This window comes from Phasianus colchicus, chromosome 1 (assembly GCF_987193195.1).
Source record: "Phasianus colchicus chromosome 1, bPhaCol1.hap1.1, whole genome shotgun sequence".
Lineage (NCBI taxonomy): Eukaryota > Metazoa > Chordata > Aves > Galliformes > Phasianidae > Phasianus > Phasianus colchicus.
This window is the reverse complement of record NC_143436.1, coordinates 21,885,080-21,904,529: the sequence shown is the minus strand read 5'-3', so window position 1 is coordinate 21,904,529 and position 19,450 is coordinate 21,885,080. Positions and strand designations below refer to the sequence as shown.

The window sequence follows — 19,450 nt, the reverse complement described above, 5'->3', positions numbered from 1 at the left end:
CTTTTTGTGCATGAATCTGCAATTTATTTTAAAGCTACTTATTCACAATAACAGATCTATATTTCATAGGTTAACTTATCAAACAATGCAATAAGGAAAGTATGTAGCAATTCATAGAACCATAGAATTCCTAGATTTGGAAGGGATGTTTAAAGCTCATGTAGTCCAATTTCCCTGCAATGAAAAGGGACATGCACAGCTAGACCAGGTCACCAAAGGGCCTGATCTAGCCCCATCTTGAACGCCTCTAGGGATGCGGCATCAACCACATTACTGAGCAGTCTATTAGAGTGCCTCAGCACCCTCACTGAAAAGACTTTTTCCTTATGTCTAATGTAAATCTACCCTCCTTAAGCTTGAAACTATTTTTGTAATGGTAATGGGGCTTGCTTCAACCCAGGTGCAAGATCTTGCATTTGGATTTGTTGAACCTCATGAGGTTCTCCTGGGCCCACTGCTCAAGTCTGTCTAGCATAGACAGACATGTCTAGCCTGTCTAGGTCCCTCTGAAGGCATCCCAACCCTCAGGTTTGTCAATCACATCCCACAGCTTGGCATCATCGGCAAAGTAGCTGAGGGTGCACTCCCCCATCGATAAAATTATTAAAAAGTATTGGTCCCAGCACTGACCCGTGGTGGAATACTCTATATATACAATGTATGTTGCGTTGTACCTCTGAACTGGTACAAAAGAAAAGAAGATTGATGAACTGTAATCATTTTATTCATTTAAAATCAATTATAATATAAAAAATGGACATGCTAAAAATTGATTATTGTCTGAAAGCACAAAGTTAGATGTATGATTTTTATGCACTAATGTGTTCAAGGTATCATCTACAGTCTCTAGGCGATTATGTTATCTAGAGCAGAGTATGTTACCAACATGGATACAAATAGGAAATTTGCAAATGGTCATCTAAAGACTTTTTACATCTTGAAAATAACACCAAACTAGTTCCCTCTTAGAACTGCACAGCAACAGAAATACTATGTGTTGCATGTGAATTGCAACCTTCAATGTATAAGTTTTGAATAGAGCTCAGGATATCTTTTTGCACGAGACCAACTTGACTGACTATATCAATCCCTTCTGATTTCATAATTAATTATCTCTTACTGCAGTTTAGATAATTATACTATAGGATAGTTCAATTTCTATGAAAGTCATTATTTGTCACAAATGCGCTTAGAAATGTTATGATTTAAAGTTTGGGTTTTTTTTTTTTAAAAGCCAAGCCAGGTGTTACAGTTTACAGTTAATTCTGAACATTTTCACCTTAAGAGGGATCAGTATAAAAGTTGTAAATTTAATCAATTTCAAAAGTGCTTTGCTTCCCAAATTCAAGTTAAACTCAAAAGAAAACAAAGAAAAATCTGAAACTGAAAAAAGTTTTCTGAATGTTCACAGTATTCAGAATGTGCCAGTCCACCTCTTTTCCCTATTTTTTTTACAGCTTTTACTTTTTATTCTAGAAGATACTGTACAGCTTTTCCAAAGAAAAAAAGGTTGTGCAATGGAATCCTACAAAATGACTTTTGAAATAAAAGAGAATCTATAAATTTAACTGGTGTCTCATTGGAGGTACATTTTGCAGTTTATCCACCCACATCAGAAAATTAAAAACACTTTTTTTTTTTCGTACCAGCTAATGGAAGTCTGGATGCAAAGAACGGATTTATAGGGCTGCTTTAACTACAATTTATTAAACCAAAGATTTGACCCAGCAATGTTGATGACACTGAATAAATTCACCAGCTGGAGAGAAACATGCTGCCTTGGGGATGTGCAAGGAGTGAGGCACTTCTGTGAGGCACTTTTGTCCCACCAGGGAATGGAGCAGAGGAAGAATGGGTATACTCAGTTGTATTCTCACTTAGGTATTTTTTCCAACATTGTTTTAACACCAGAGCAATAAAGTTTTCATTCCTGATGAGGGCAAGAAAAATCCTAAGGAAATTATCAAGTTTAGAAACAATTTAGTTCATTTTTGAAAAAAGGAGATTTGTTTGAGAAAAAAAAAAAAAAAGAAATGAGAAAAACATTATGGAAAGCTTCCTCCTTCTTAAGACACAATTTCCAGTAACAGGGAGGGAGGTTACTGTCCCTGTCCAACAATCTAGTAGTTCCAAAACATGCAAAAAATTTAAGTATTTATAGTTTTGTAACTGGCTTTTGATTCCTTCTACAGTCTAATGATTCAAAAAAAAAAAAAAAAAAAAAAAAAAAAAGTCCAGCAATCAGTTTGAAAAATGATAATCTATGGAACGTGGAAAGTATTTCAGCCATCTTCTAGTTTTGGATTCCATAAAAATAAAAAGTAAAACTATTCTAAATATCCCTTTGAAGAGATACTTAAGATTCTGGTTTAATCAAATATTAAGCCAAATATTATTCATAAAATTAAATAAATACTAACATGATAAGTTGCCTTTCTTAATTTTTTCTTGTGATGTACACTACCTGCAGAGATAGATGTCTGAGTTTGATTGGAATTAAAAGAGAATGCCTTGAGGTGCAGAAAAGGCTCAGTTCAGTCTGCTTCATTAACGCAGCCTGAAGCATCATTAAGATGCTTTGTTTTCTTACAGTCACAGGAACATATTTAGCAAGGAATTCATAATGTAAGGGGGAAAAAAAAGGAAAGAAAATAAAGGTGGCTTTGTTGAAATGTGGGGGAAGTACAGCATTTCTACCTGAATTCTTATTAGCAGGGCTTTGTTTTGGGTTGGTTGGTTTGTTTGTATGCTAAAGAATTTATATGGTGGAACACATCTGTAGGCTGATAGAATCACTTCTCCTTCCCACTGAGAACTTGAGAACTGAGTATTTTCCTTCTGAAAACTACGCCAGTTGCTTACAAGTCAAATTAATATTAAGATGCTTTTAGCAGTGTGTCTAGCTCCTTTTAATGTAATTAATGGCTATATATACACAGAAGAGCCACTTGGTCAATAAATCTGGGATGAAAACAGATGGAATAGTAAGGTCATATGGATAATAATTTATGGTAAGACATTACCTTACATTATTACTGGCTTTATTTTTGCTGCAGTTATGAAAAGAAAGATCGAAGTTGTCAGAATAACTCAAAAATGTGGTAAAATTAATTTGCCTTGTTAGATTACACCGTGCAATTGCTTCCATGAGGCATGGAAGAAGGAAATATTTCAGCATTTTCCATGGTCCTCTTTTTGTAGTAGAGAGTATAATCTGTTTTACTTTGCAGTATTGGAAAAAAAACATTCATCTTCTCATTTAAAACAGAATATTTCCAGGTTAATATAACAAATGATGTCTGTATTATTTCTGAATGAACGTGATTAATCTACCTGTCAATACTGGAAGGAGGAAAATTAAATAGCTTTGTTTATAAAATATAAACGTACTTTAGAGAGACATTAATCCTCAGTGTTGTTTTTTTTGTTTGTTTGTTTTTTGTGTGTGTAGTCTGCTGCTGTAACTTCATTTTACCCAGAGGTTCAAACATCTGTTTTAATCACTCAGCTGATTTCACTTTTTTTGCAGCATTCCAGTCATGACATTTTAGACATCTCTGTTCCAGATGATCCCAGTACTTAAGTGTCTTGCTGCTTATCGATGCAGTTGGAAGCTTATACTGACAGCATGCTTCTCACAGAACTTCATTTCCTTTAGTAGTGCACCTCACTAACTTTTATGCAAGTGTTAGGAAAATAGTGCTTTATGACAGGGCTTTTTTTTTTGCTTTTTTTTTTTTTTTTTTTTCCGTTCAGTTCAATGATGCACTGGAATAATTTAACTATTGATAGTGGATTCTTTTCTTAACAACAGCAGCTGTCAAAATGGTCTGATCATGAACAAACAAAACCACGAATGAAAAAAATCACACAGGACATAAAGGGACATAAAGTCAATGCTCATATAGTTCTCTGTAGAACATCCACAGAAATAACCTAAAATGTCATGCTTAATCATACATGCTTTTTTTTTTGTTCTTCTACTTGAGAACAAGGACAAACAATGAACATGGAGATCCATAAAAGCCACCCAGCTTGGGGTGTGAAGGTTATTTTGGATCTTTTTCTTTAATCTTTCATTGATTATAATTTAGTCTTTTTCTCAATTCTGTATTAGTTTTAAGCTTATGTAAATTTACATAACTTATGCGTAAAAATGATATATGTTGGAAAGCGCTACTAAAAACGTTACCAGTGTCAAGACTATAAATCAATATTCTTACTCAGTCTTTTCAAGTTATACCAGCTTTTTAGCATGTTTTCCCTTATGGATGTGTCACACCATGCATATTCAGATATTTAATTCAGATATACTAACCAACAACGAGAGATATTTTCCCCAGCCCATGTTACATAACCAAAACATGAGCAAGACCATAGAGTCATAGACTGGTTTGAGTTGGAAGATACAAAGTCTGTCTGCAGAAAAATACTTATGTTTATTTACATCTTCTTCAACATGCATGTCTGTTGTCTGACAGAAACCAACAGTCGTAGTCTGGCTTAGACTCTTACATTCCATCCAGAGTCTTTGAGCAATGCCATATTTGGGGGAAATTATTCAATAACCACTAAACATAAAGATAACTTTTCCATAATTATTTATGAATTTTGGATCCAGACACCCGTGTTTACCATTTAGTTACTGTATATTTTCATTTATTCGTGGAAATATTCTGACAGTGAAATAAAAATGATTCGCAAAGCATTCTATTTAATCTGTGTTCATAGCATAGTTTATTAATATGAAATCTTTTTCCACATATGCAAAATGATTTCTCCTACTGTTGAAAGTTCTACTAATATTTAAGAAAACAGAAGTGCTTGAAAACATTTTGGAGAAATTTTGCCTACTCTATTTCAAAAGTAGTATGTTTAAACTCAAAAGCACAATTAAATGATATTCTGAAATACACCTGCCTTGTAATGAATGCTACATTAAATTTTATTACAGTCAACATTTCAAAAAAGGAACCATTGCTTTAAAGAGTACTTGAAGTTCCCCAACTTATTGCTCATTCTCTCCAAACAAATTCAACCCATTAAAAAATAGATTTTAAAATCAATGGGAAAATGTGTAAGCATAAAAAAAAGTCTGCTTTTTTAATTTAATTTCTTCAGTCTTCAAAAAAGATCATAAAATCTTCGAATCAATTAGATTAGAAAAGGCCTTCAAGATCAACAGTATAAAAAATCTCAAGTAAGACATTCAATAACATATTTGTTTGGTTTAAAAATGCTTTTGTAGGTGCTGTATAATACTGAGAAACCACCATCCAGGTCTTGCTTGGGTCCCAGCACATGAAAGACATAGAGCTGCTGGAGTGGGTCCAGAGAACACCACAAAAATATCAGAGCAACTCTCCTATGACGAAAGACTGAAGGAGCTGGGCTTGTTCAGCCTGGAGAAGAGAAGGTTCTGCTGAGACATCAACGCAGCCTTCCAGTAATTAAATGGTGTTTAAAAAAGGATGGAGACTGACTTTTTACAAGGGTAGATGGTGAATGGACAAGGGGAAACAGTTTTAAACTAAAAGTTAGATGTTAGAAGGAAATTATTTACTCACTGGACAGTGAGGCACTGGCACAGCTGCTCAGAGAAGCTGTGGATGCCCCATCCCTGGAGGCACTCAAGACCAGGTTGGATGGGGCCCTAGGCAAGCTGATCCAGTCAGTGGCAACCTGCCCATGGCAAGGGGGCTGGAACTTCATGGTATTTAATTCCAAGTTGGAGCATATTCAGACAATATATGTATGTGTGCACTAAGCTACTACTTTTTTTCCTCTTCAAATAAACAATTAACTGTATGAATGCACGAGCTATTATGATTATGACTGTAAAACTCTGTGTGGAAATATGTTTTTATTTGCAGCCAAAAAGAGAAACACTGTGAAAATAATTGTTTGAATTACAAGACTACTGTTTTAGCATATTCATTTGCTTTTCTTCCTCCTGAAAGTAATCTGAAGAATAAGAAATTATTTTTAAAGAAGACAACTAAGAAGTGAAATTTAGTGTAGAAGCTGTTTGATTTAGTATAATTTATCTATTTAGTCTTGGATTTCATATGACAAATTAATGTATACATTAATCCCATCTACAGATGTCAAAACCAAAATCATCCTTTACTACAAGCTAAGATGAAACAATTGTAAATCGGACCTCACTGCCTAGTTTCCAGCCAAGTACTATTTTCTGTGTTTCAGTACTCAGAAATGCATTTGTATTGTTATAGGTACTTACCATAAAACATACTGGACCAAGCTGTTAAAACAAATGTGCTACAAAGTCTTTTTCTGACTTAAAACTGAGCACACTCACAGAAATTCAGAATTTAAATACAATGCACCTGAATCTGTTTTCTTATATCAAACAGACCTTTTTAAATCTGGTGTGTCTATAATATGGCATTATCTTATTACTCATTTATTCTGATTTAATACAAATAGCTGTGGAAATCAAGCCTTATCCAATTCAGTAAGCCTGCTTACTTCATTTTTTAGTGTGGAAAATGTTTTTTTCTGCCACACGCTTTTCACCATACAGTTAATCCATGTGAATTAACAGACTTTTTTTTTTTTTTTTTTTTTTTTTAATACATATGGATCTATTTCTTTATTCTACAAGCAAGAGTGTCACTTGAACCAGGAACATGTTAAACTTTTGAGCAATTAAAAGTGGATACATGCTAACTTTTCCACTGAATTAATTAAATTCAATACATGTACATAAAAACATTATAAAAATCACCTGGTGAAAGGGAAAAGAATTAAAGGAGTGAAGAGTAAAGGAGTGAAGACTTTATTTTCTTATTTTATGATTTTTCCAAATCTTACAGATTTGCAGTTTTGAAGAGTGATGTTGCTATTATTGCTCTTATTATGGCCTAACTCATTCTCTTCATCACTATCAGCTGACTACAAACTCACACAATATATATTTATCCTTGTCTTCCCATTAGAACAGAGAGAGGGAGAGTTAAATTGTATGATTTGTATGGTCTCAGCATGACTGATACCAGGAAAGAACTGTGCCAACTGAAAAAGGAATAGCACATAACCAAGCGCGCAGTGTTGAACTTCTCATTAAAAAATCCGGATAAAGTTTTCCCTCTGAGACAATAATAAGTGCCTTAGGTGATTTCACATATGCTTCATTCACTCATCTTATTTAAATTATATGTGTCAATCAGAGGGAATAGTAATTGTTTTCATTCTGTCCAGGCATTCTTCTTTATTATTTTTGACAAATGTATATTGATCTTCTTGGACTTTTGAAACATAGCTGTTGCTATCAGATCTGTGGATTATAAAGACTTATAGGCTTCACATAACAGGCTGGAGCATCAGAGAAGGGCAGTAATGAGCACCAACAGAAACAGTCATTTAAAATAAGGATATAGCAAGAAAATGCCAACATTATTATCCACAGTCACATTCAATACCTTGTGTTGAAATGCAGGAAACCTACCATTTCAATCACATATTTTATTTTCTATGAATCCTGAGACTCTGTTCGTAATTAGCACTTAGAACTACTAAATCTTTCGAGCGAAAATGTTGCAGTTTTACAAGTATTGCAAGACAAAAAATAAAGAGAGTACAGTATTTGATTTGTAAATTCACCACTTACCTTCTCTGCTGACTGGGCCGTACCAAAAAAGATTGGAATAAAAGCTAACCAAATTATGCAGGTTGTGTACATAGTAAATCCAATGGGTTTTGCTTCATTGAAGGTCTCTGGAACCCCTCTTGTTTTAATAGCATAAACAGTACACGTGACCATCAAGAGAATACTGTATCCAAGGGAGCAAATGAGAGACAGATCTGAAATGTCACATTTGAGAACTCCCCTGGCATTTTCTGGTTCAAGAGTCCTCTGCTCTCCATAATCTACTATGGTGTGTGGTGGATCAATAGCAAACCAGATGAAGACTCCAATAAGCTGCAAGGATATGAGACTGAAAGTGATCACCAGCTGGGAAGCTGGACTAATAAATTTGGGAGCTGTGACTGATTTCTTACCCTGTTCAAATATTCTGTGAATTCTATTTGTTTTGGTAAGCAAGGCAGCATAGCTGAAACACATGCCAAGTCCTAGGAAGATCCTCCGAAATGAGCAGATCACTGTATCAGGAGTGGCAATCATTAAAAAAGTAATGGAATAACAGAGAAAAATCCCAGTCAAGAGCACATAACTGAGCTCCCGTCCAGAGGCCCTGACAATCGGAGTATCATTGTACCGGACAAACGTCACGATGACGAAGGTGGTGGCAATTATACCAAGGATAGCTATGAAGACGGGCACAATGGCCCATGGGGAATGCCACTCCAGTTTGATTATGGGGATAAGCTGGCAATCTGTACGGTTGGCATTCGGTCTCTTATTGATGGGGCACAGTTCACAATTGAATTCATCCACCTGGTAGTGGTACCCTTCGCAGCGTTCACAGTGCCAGCAGCAGGGCACCCCCTTCACGGTTTTCTTTCTTTCCCCAGCTTTACAGGGTAGGCTGCAGACAGATGCCGGATGAGTGTGCTCTCTATTAGCCCACTGCATGTCTTCTACCTGCGGGTATAAAAAATTAATGAGCCTTCTATTTACTCCCATTTATAATATCCTAATCCTGGCCACACGTTCGTCATAAATCACTACATGCTGACAGTTCAAATGCAGTTTACCATAATAAGAAACCTGTTTCTTCCCCATGTATTGACTTTATGAAAGTGTTAAATGGTTGTGTCCAATAAATCATTCATGCCACCGGCTCGATGAGTGTCATTAGTTTCTATTTACCTCTTTACTGCTGACCAAATTGACATCTGCAAGGATATTTATTGACTCATGGCTGCTTTAAAAGCAAAAAACCCTGTACACAGCGCTTTAAAAGTTAATCATATGCAAATATAAGTACCACTAGTTCTCAAACATTTAATTACAAAATAAGGCTACATGAGTTTCAAATTTTTGGCACAGTGAAGAAAAAGATTGAAATCTCCCTGCATCAGTTTTGTCAGAACAAAACATCAATATATAGGAAATATAATGCCATGTCTTCCATGAAAGTTGGTATTTCACACTTTTTTACTTTCTGAGTTTGAAAACTCACAAAGGAGTTTTGTTTTCATTTCCAGAAGACAAAAATGAATATATACTGCTTTCTGAATGATAATGGAAAAAGATGTCATGACTACACTTTAGCTCTCCTGACTTAAAAATTCCAAGATTCTTTTTGTAGTATAAAGCAGATGCACACAGTGCAGTCTTTCTTTGGAAGTCCCAAATTTCTCACAGCAGAGCATTAATGAAATAAATATGCTTTTTTTTTTCATTCTCTTGTCTATTCTTCATGCATATTCCCCACATAAAACCTGTATGGGAAATTAACAGATTTAAAGTGTCTCTGGCTTAAAATTATCACTCAAGTTAGTCCCAGCAACCCTTAGCCCACCCTTAGTAACAGCGTGTTCTGCAAGAGGTCACACTGAGTGATCCAGAGCAGTTTGCAGAGCAAATAATTTCTTAAAGGCACCAGATTTGCTCTGCCATGCTCCCATTCTCCATCTTTTATTCCTTTGTTAGGCAGTAGGCACTCGAACATGAAGGACTCACCTTGTTCTTGTCTACTAAGTACTTAGCACTTTCATTCAATTTAGAGGTTTTATTTATAAGTGAAATAGCAGTAACAAAACTTCACGTGTCAGGAGTGTTTTCAGCTCCTTCTGGAGGAAGACAGAATGGGGACAGCTTATCAAGAGGGATAATTTTGGCCTTAAAGGTTTATTTTTCCAGTCGTTTTTTAACAGACTTGAGAGAAAACCACAATGTAGCATGTCCAGCCTTCTCTTCCTTCCTTTGAGTACCATGTCACTGTAATACACAGGCTCAATACAAGAGAAGCATGCAGACTAGCTCTTTGTCTCCTTTGTCCCTTCTGCACAGTGCAGGACTGTCATTTGACATGCAAAAGGGCAAACAAGTGACCACATGGTAATGAAGAGGAACATGCTCACACGGGCAACTCAGTGAGACCCCTGAGTCATTGAAGGACATCAGCTGATTTGGGACTGATTAATGACTAAACTGAGTAATGATTAAAGAAGACTGAGATGTCCTTCTGGGGAGTATCTTCTGTTTTCATTTCAGCCAGAAGCAATCCAGTTCACTGAAAAGCCATACTACTTTTGGTTATTGAAGTAATTCCCACATATCCATAACACGCAGCACTCCTTGTCTGTATTCTTGGTCTACTTTTTTTTTTTTTTTTTTTTTTTTTTTCCATGATATGAATTTAATAAAGAAAAACAGCCAAGGACTGTTTATTACAACAAAGTTCTTAAAGCTCTATCCGTTTTTCCAGTTATCAAATGTATGTGTCAGCTTTCTGGGTTCTTGAATCTGTGCAGAATATTCACCCGTGTCATTAATTTTCTATCCATAGGTTACAGCACTAGTGAACCCACATCTTCTCTGAGATTAAATTTAGAAAATATATGATAGTAGGAACTGATATACAAGAAAGAGGAGGATCATCAGAGACATTCTGGAACATACAGTCATGCATACTGTATAATTTTCAGAACTGCTGAATACCTATAATTGTCATCAAATTCAAAAGGAGTTTCTGAATGCTTAGCCTCCTTCAAAAACCAGATTTTTTTAAGTAGACAGAAATACATAGCAGTGGAATTTTCAAAATTGCCAAGGGGAAATTGTTCAGTTCAGTTAATTAATTTAAATGGGAGCCTATACGCTTTATCTCTTTTTGAAAATCCTACTCTTTTTCCACATGCAGTTTTTATCATCTAAATGCTTTGGAAAACCTGCTCCAAAGTGATTTATAAATTCAAATACTGCAAAACTAACATCAGAATAGCTTAACTTTAGTTATACACTTTTAAACAGGATTCTCATGGGTGAATGAAAATGACGAGAAAAAAAATGGAAAAATGGAATAAGAGAAGGGTTTTTTTTGACATGAAAAGAAAATACAAGAAAGTCATGCAGGTCTTCAGCCCTTATTGATCAAAATTTCTCGGTCTTTAGCAGTCTTTATACTGCTCAGAACCTGCTAGGGCTGTGTGAGTCTCAGCTCTTTAAGTAGCCTTAGGTAAATTTGGATTATAGAAGACTTATTTTTGTAACTTTCATTTTCATGTGACATCAGCTAGCTGCTTTTCACTACAGTGTGACATATGAAAAGACTAAATTCAGTGTAAAATATATATTTTTAGATCAGATGGACTGGGTTGGCTGGGTCTGTATTTATTACCATTAATATAATTAATTTAATAGTGATTATTATCAACTTCATTGTAGTAGCTGCACTGAATTTGCATTGTCTGATAGATTGATGCGTTGTCATGGAATACTTCATGTTCCCCTATCACCAGATTTTGTTTTCAACAATTCCAATACTTACTACAGTAAAAATATCTGAAAGAGTGTGACAGCATTTCTGTAAGGCACATATTCAATTTCTACAAAATGCAACACGATACAGAAAGAGAATGGCTTCATTGCTATTTAAATAGACATAAAAATCATCCTTATGTGAGATATCTGCCTGATGGAGTGGCAATTTGCTTTAATTTGCAGCACTAAGGTTCACAGTTCACTAAACCATCAAAACACCGAGGAAATACCATTTCATATCAAAATTGAGTAAACACCTCTATCCTTCATGAACATTACAAATACAATTTTCTCTAATATCTAATAACAAAGCTAAAAATTAATGATTTGAGAAATGGGATCAAACAAGATGAGATTTACATGCCACTGTACAAAAAGCACATTCACATTCCTGGCACCTATATTCCTCCAACAACTGAGCAGTTCATTCATCTAGCAATGCTCCAAGCAACTGAAGGAGACCGACCAAAATGCTGTTAATAGGTCACATACAATTTCTGAACCATTTAAACATACAAGAACACCCTGTTTTTCATTCTTCATGATAATGGCAATAATTATCAATTACATAATTCACCAAGGGGTGATAATACAAAGCACTTCGATAAACTTCAGAGGATTTATATCAAGGACTTAGCTGGACTGTATTTTAATGTTTTGGATTACGTTGCACTATCAACTGCAGTAATTTTCATGTTTGAAGTCTTATCTCAGAGCTAGAAATGTATCTAAAAATGAAAAATACGTGTTTACGAATATTATTCTAATGAATAGAATTATGCAAAATATGGACAGGGGAATGTAAACAGTGCATTCTGCAAGAAATATAGAAGCAAGTTAACATCTTATTTGACTACTTAGCAAAGATCTTCAGAAGCATAAAGGCTCTCACATACAGCTTCATATGTCTTTTAAAACATATTCAGATTCTCAGATATAAAAAATGACAAAGGTTTGAAACATCCCCTGCTGCTGTTACTAAGAGCTATACTTACGTCTGCCTCAAGTTTCTGGAAGTATTTCCCTTCTGACAAAAAGGTTCATCAGAGGAGCACAGCAAGTGAATGAGTTAAGGCAATTTAGTCCAATATTTAGCTTTTTGAATTGTCTAATGCATCTACTCTCAGAGTAGAAGTTCCAGTCTCTAATGTACCTTGTCCAATCAAGTCATCTGAACCATCGCACACCAAAATTAAACTGAAACTGGTTCAACTAAAGTGAATTCATTATGAGCTTAAATATAATGATCATTGCATTCAGCCTGCTAGACAGATTTTATCCCTCTAGAGAATAGCTGGGCATACTTACAGACTAAACTTACAAACATTTAAGCAAGCACGTGTAGAATGGAAATAAGTCAAGGGCAAAAAATATACTTGAAAGGAAAACACTAGAAAATAAACTGGAGTGAATTCAGCTTGTCAAATGCAGTCTCAAATCACTATCATTACAAAATTTTCTGTAATTTCTTAGAATTATTTACCTCGCTCACCACATACAGATGTTTTCCTAAAAACTAAGACATCTTTCTCTGGAACTCAAGGCACAGATATTCCTAAAAATTTGTAAAGAACATAATACGTTTCTTTGTTTTTACCAAACCAGTTGAAAATTAATGCAGTCAAATGTCAGACATGACTGAAGAAGAGCCTGAGAAGCCTGACTTTATGCAAAGAGGGAAAAAGACCAGGAGGGAAGGTAAAATATAAATTATTTGAAAGTAGTGCTGCAGAATGGTTGCACAGATTTGGTCTTCAATGTCATTCAAATTGCTCCAGGGGAGGTTTAGTTTAGATATCAGGAAAAACTTTACAGAAGGAGTTGTTAAGCACTGGAACAGACTCCCCAGGAAGGTGGTTGAGGGCCAGGGTTAGAGTGGTTAGGGTTAGGGTTACCATTCCTGAATGTGTTTGAAATCCATTTGGATGTGATGCTCAGGGATATGATTTAGCACAGGATTGTTAGGGTAGTATGGTTTGGTTGTGGTTGGACTTGAAGATCTTGAAGGTCTTTTCCAACCTCAGTGATTCTATGACTCTATGATTTGCTTAGAGTATATATAGCTCTGTTACAATCTGACTTTCTTGGTGACCTTGGGCATGTTATTTAACCTGCTTGAACCTCAGCTTTGCTCAGTCTGGAAGGAAGCTGTCATGCAGACAAGAGCAGTGAAGGCACTTAAGTTTAAAAAGTGATAAAATCTTTAAGTAGAGATATTTTATTTTCTGAATCTCAGTGATGCCAGAGCCTAAACTTATCTCCATCTCTCAGCTCTAGAAGGGCTTTTGCCTGGCAAGTACTTATATCAGAATGCATGATTAAAACACTTTTTTTTTCTTTTAAAAGTGAGCAATATAATTCAAAGAATTTACACAAGAAACATTATAACTGTTTTACTTCCTCAGCATGTCAACATCTTTCTTCTCATCTCCAGCTTCCTGTAGCCACAGTCTCTATCTAAGAGAATGTATTTTTAATCTGTCTGCACTGACAAGTTAGTCTCAGCTAAGGCAAAGCAAACAAACAAGTAAATAAAGGAGATATGTGCAAAGAGAAAATAGTGCAAAAAGATATCAAGTTTATTGTGATCATAAATAGAAAAGGTTAAATATCAGTCTTGCTTTATCAACGGAAGTATGTTCCTCTGATTGCACACTCAGTGTGCTGAGACTTTAAGAAACCAGCCTTGCCAGTTAAATCATACAGTATTTACATGGGAGAGGATAGTGTGAAAATCATAAACAAGGAATAATCACACTATTGTATCACAATCTAAAGAGAGTAGTATTTTACAGACTTTAAATCCCAGTCTTAAGATGCTGTCTTTGCACACAGTTCAGGATCTGTTTATATTAAAGACTACTTTTCTCTAACTCTGATTTGGCTGGCACTTGTGGGCTCCAGAAGTACTGACACTAAATGATGTGGGCAACCCTGTCTATGGCAGAGGGTTGGAACCAGATGATCTCCAAGGTCCCTTCCAACCCAAGCTATTCTACAATTCTAATAGACTGCTAATACAAAAGTAGGAGCTGGAATATAGTCTCCTTGATTTGCTAGATGCCAGATTTATTAGTGCACACACAGTGCAAGGAAAATCACTTTATTCTCAGGTGTCTTGGGAAGTAGACTGGCACAAACTGTAGCAATTAGCAGGTCATCACGTAAACAGCTACTGTTACTGCTCAGTTCAAATATTAGATGGAAATTTACTGCAACCTTGTAGGCACTTCTATTCAATACAAGCAATATATTTTTTCTTTTGGAAACATGAATCTTAATTACTACTAAAGCAACTGCCTCTGGAGATAGGCTCTTTATTTCCAAACAAGACCATGTCCTCCCCCTCCTCCCAGCCATTTCCTTAATAGTTTTATGACATAGAAATATCCTATTCAAGATGACATCAGCAGACTTTAGATTTTTTGAAAGTAATTTGCAAGTACTCGTATGTATTTCAAAAATATATCATTATTATGGAGGGATCAGACTGCAAATCAGGTTTCTAAAATTATTCTTTATGCAGATCATTTTCAAATAGACAGCTTCTATGGAATATTATTACTCAGAAAGTCTCACTGCCTTTACATGGACTTGAATGCACTTGGGAGATTTTAATGAGCATTTTGGTGCCCTATTCCTATGTAAGTTATGATGCACACATGGGGACTGAAGTCATTATATTCTACTAAAAGCAGATCAACTCATAACTAACTAAAGTATGTTTAAAAACTCAAAATAAAAGAAAGAAAGAAACAAACAAACAAAAACAACAAAGAAACAAACCCACAACCCTTATCATAGTCAGATTTTTTTTTAAAGGAAAAATGCTACTTTGAAAGGAAACCCTCAATCTTCACCTTCATCCTTTTCCTGTCAAGTGATAAGACGTTACTAGTATTAAGTCTGTTTGAACCACAAGGTTTGGGAATATTCTTTTTCTTGTAGATCAAGCAGAAACAGCCTGTAACATACTTCAAAAATGTAGCACTTTGAGAAAATAAAAGGAGTTCAGCCCTGGCAAAGATTTCCTTAACATCATTTCCTATGTGTCCAGGGAGTATTTTTAGCTCTGCATGAGTTCCATGCTATCATTACTTTAATGGAGTAGTTGCATTTATTGATAAAGCATCTAATATCCATAACAAACTTGCTCCCTATCAAATCTATTGCTCTTAAAGTTGCCTCAGTTACTGTTTGAGTCAGATCTGTCCAATCCAGTTCTTCAGAGCTATATTCCCATCAATTTGTAGATAACTTTCATTCTCAGTGGTGCTTGGATTCTCCTTCACTTCCACTCCTCAGAGTTAAAAGAAAGAAGACAAGGGTTTAATCACAAATACTATCTGAATGTAAAAGGCCTTCATCTTTACTTGCTGGCTAATCCACTGAAGGATCCCTATATTCTAATGACAAAAAGTCACCAGAACTTATGTTTAGTCACTGGGAAATTTTGTCCCCAATGCTTTCATGATGGACTTCTTGATAGATACTATGTCCTGCACTAGAACTCATGCAGATTTAGACCAGTCCAATAACTTCAGTGAAGTTTTTGGCAACAAGAGCATAAATTTATACACCTTTAATATTACTTAAGTATTTCTTTTTTTAAAACTATAAATTAGCCAAACTTTTTTTTTTTTTTTTTCCCAAATATTTCCATTCAAGCACTAGTGTCAGCAAGACAGAAAGCACAAAGTTGACCACCCGAAGAATAACAGGAAACAGAACTGGAAGGTCATGTGATCTTATGGTCCTCGACCTCTGAAAAGCATTTCAGCAAAGTGAAGCACTTGAAATTTTGATCAAAGGTGCTCTCTCCTCAGCAGAACTGTAACACAATTCACTGTGACAGAGGAACAGAGAAGTCTGATTGAAATGTGGGGATCAAGTTTATTTCCCCACTTCAAGAGAAGTATCACTAAACCATTCCTGATTTATTTGTCTAACCTTTTTTAAGGAAAATAGCTGCTAATGCATGCAGTATCTTCTACCCTGAAGCACTGCAAAGTCCTCAACACTGAGATGTAGATTTTGATATTCCTCTAAGGTAGCTTGCACTATAATAGCTCATGCCACCTTTGTCAGCTCCATTTAGGGAACAGTCAGATCTTTCCATTCTACTCATTTTAGATTTTCAGCACTACATAAAAAAAGGAAATCACAGAGAGCTTTCAAACATAGCTCCATCCAGGTAACAAAATCACATGTAGAAAGTCTGAAAGTCTGAGCTATTTCAGAAATGGCAACAAACAGACTGTGATTTATACTAAGATTTTCAGCAGCAGGGGGAGAGCTCTCTGCCAAGCCTCTGCTGAAGCTAAGAATGAAGTGTCAATAACTGCATTGAAAATTCTGCAAAGAGACTTAGTGATCTGGCAGGCAAAAAAACAAGCATGTGTTTTGTGGTTTAAACTGGCAGGCAGCTCAGCACCATGCAGCTATTTGCTCAATCTCTTGCCCAGTGGGATGGGGAGAGAAAATTTAAAAAGGTAGATCACATGGGTTGAGATAAAGATAGTGTAATAGGATGGAAAAGAAAAAGAATAATAATGACAAAAAGGTGTACAAAAAAAGTGACACACAATGCAATTACTCACCACCTGCCAACTGATGCCCCTGCCAGATTCCAAGCAGCACCCAACCAACTCCTCCTTCAATATGACATCACATGGTGTGGGATGTCCTATTTGGGTCAGCTTTTCTGGTTCTGTGCCCTCCCTGCTCCATGTGCACACTTCTGCCCCCTTGCTGGCAGGGCACCATTAGAAGCTGAAACATCCTCGACTTCCAGCGCTGCTTTTCAATAACTAGAACATCAATGTCTTATCAACATTATTCTCACCCTAAATCCCAAAATGAGCACCAAAATAGCTATTAGGAGGAAAATTAACTCTATTTCAGAAAAAAATAAGCTCAATGAGGAAGAAGTTTAAGCTAGAGAAAACACTACCCAATGCATTTACTAAGGGTGAGGAGGAGAGAAATAATCCTTGTTGCTAAGGAAAGAATGATAAACATTCCAAATAAGAGCACTTCAGGAAGTCAGGGACTTCCATAAAGACTAAGCATATTGAGATTTATTCTATGATACACAAATAACTAACTGAGGAGTTGGAAAACAATTTAGACTCTATGGGAAAGTATGGAAAACTTGCAAATTGTAAACCATGGAATCATTGAATGGCTTTGGTTGCAAGGGATCGAAAAGCCCACTCAGTTCCAGACCTCTGGTGTGGGCAGGGCTACCACCCACCAGTTCAGGCTGCCCAGGGCTCCATCCAACCTACCCTTGAACATCTCCAGGAATGGGGCATCCACAAATATAGTGTTTATGCTATGAAAAGGGGACAAAAAGTCAAGAATTTATCAAATTAACTGAACTATTGGTCTAACTTGAATTCCCAGAAAAAAATCCCAAAAGAAATAAACAAACACATTTTGAAAACAGATAAAACAAATAAACAAGACAAATAATAGCCAACAGGGATCTGTCAACAATAAGCTGTCACATTTCCTTCTGTGGGAAGATAACAGGCATCGTGGATGAGAGACAAGCGGGTAGTTGTCATTTATCTTAACATTAGAAAGATTTTTGACACCATCTCAAATTACACTCTCAGTCATAAGCAACCTATTGAAACAGACCTAGCCCCGAAGGGCTGAGTGTGAATTATATCAGAAAACTCTGGAAAGATAAAACATGTCATTGATTTGCTGTCAGAATGGAAGGGATGGTATAAGGTGGGGCCTGGAAAGAACTTGTTCTCAGTCTGCTTTCATTCAATACTTGTAAAAAACATTTAATAAAGTTTGGATGATAAAACAGAATATATAGTGATGAAATTTGAGTAGTAACACTAGATAGAACAAGGTTGGAGCTACACTGAAGGTCAGAGTACTTAATCCGCATAACACTGCCTAACTGAAAAGGATCTGAGAAAAAAAGAAGCAAGCAGTTTAACAAGGTAAAGCTTTACAAGATAGGAAGTACAGAGAGATAGCAGCACTTCATAAATTGAGATTTCAGAGCTATGATGTAGATCACATGTTGATCAATATTAAATATTACCAAAAAAAGCCATATGCCATCCTGAAAGGCACAGACAGATAAAATAATCTTTCACATTTACTCTCTACCAGTGAGTACATTAAATGAAGTTTCTCCTACACTCTCTGCTAGTGAGATCAGACAGAGCACTTTATGAAGGTTGGATCATTGTGGTTCAGTCTGAATTAAAATCAAATGTGAAGTCCAGAGGAAATCAGCAAAGATCACATATGTTTCTATAAAACATGATCTGAGGAACTAAACTGAATAACTTCAGGTTGTACAGCCTGGAGAAATCATTCAGTCTAGGGGGTAAAACAACCATCTTCAAATACATAAAAAGGATGAGGATGTGCTCCTCTCCATGAACAGTGAACAAGATATGTAAAGGGCTTAAATTACAGCAATGAGAACTAACTGGGTATTTATAAGATACTTCAGAGTTATAAGGGTAGTTAACAAATGGAACAGAATGTCCTCAGAGGCTGTAAAGTCTTTATCCTTGGAGTCACAAGATACTATCTTTATGGAAGGGCTAAATAGTCTCTTGAGAACCCTTTCGCTGCCTTCTCCTGTAGCACAATATGGCAGATTTCAGGTACTACATATTTTGAACACAAATAAAAAAAACAGATCATAACTGGATCAGACAAATAGAAACATCGCAATGCATTCTCATAAGAGCTAAATGTCTTTAGACTGTCTTTATGGTTTTAAAGAATGCCTATTTAAGGAACTATTTTTTATATTTATAAGAATAATACTTAATAACGCATTTTAAATATTTTTAAGGGTAGGGTTTCTGTGTTGCTTTTCACTACAGGAAAAATGCTTTGCTGAGATATAGTAGGGTAAAAGAAATCACCACTGTCACAATAGTAAGCTTTTCTACATAGACATAAAAAAATTAATTAATTAACTAATTAATTAATTTGGGAAATGCTATGTATTCTTTCATTAAAAAACAAGACCAGTCTAAAGTC

General features: G+C 35.7%; 1 protein-coding gene across 4 annotated transcripts in view; it reads right to left on the bottom strand.

Moving 5' to 3' along the window:
• Nucleotides 1-19,450, bottom strand: part of GRM8 (glutamate metabotropic receptor 8) — a 331,978-nt gene that overhangs the window by 30,062 nt on the left and 282,466 nt on the right. For all 4 annotated transcript variants that reach the window (XM_090136829.1, XM_090136816.1, XM_090136825.1 and 1 more), the window contains exon 9: nt 7,634-8,569. In XM_090136829.1, coding sequence (XP_089992955.1) covers nt 7,634-8,569 — 936 coding nt within the window. The remainder of the gene's footprint in view (nt 1-7,633; nt 8,570-19,450) is intronic.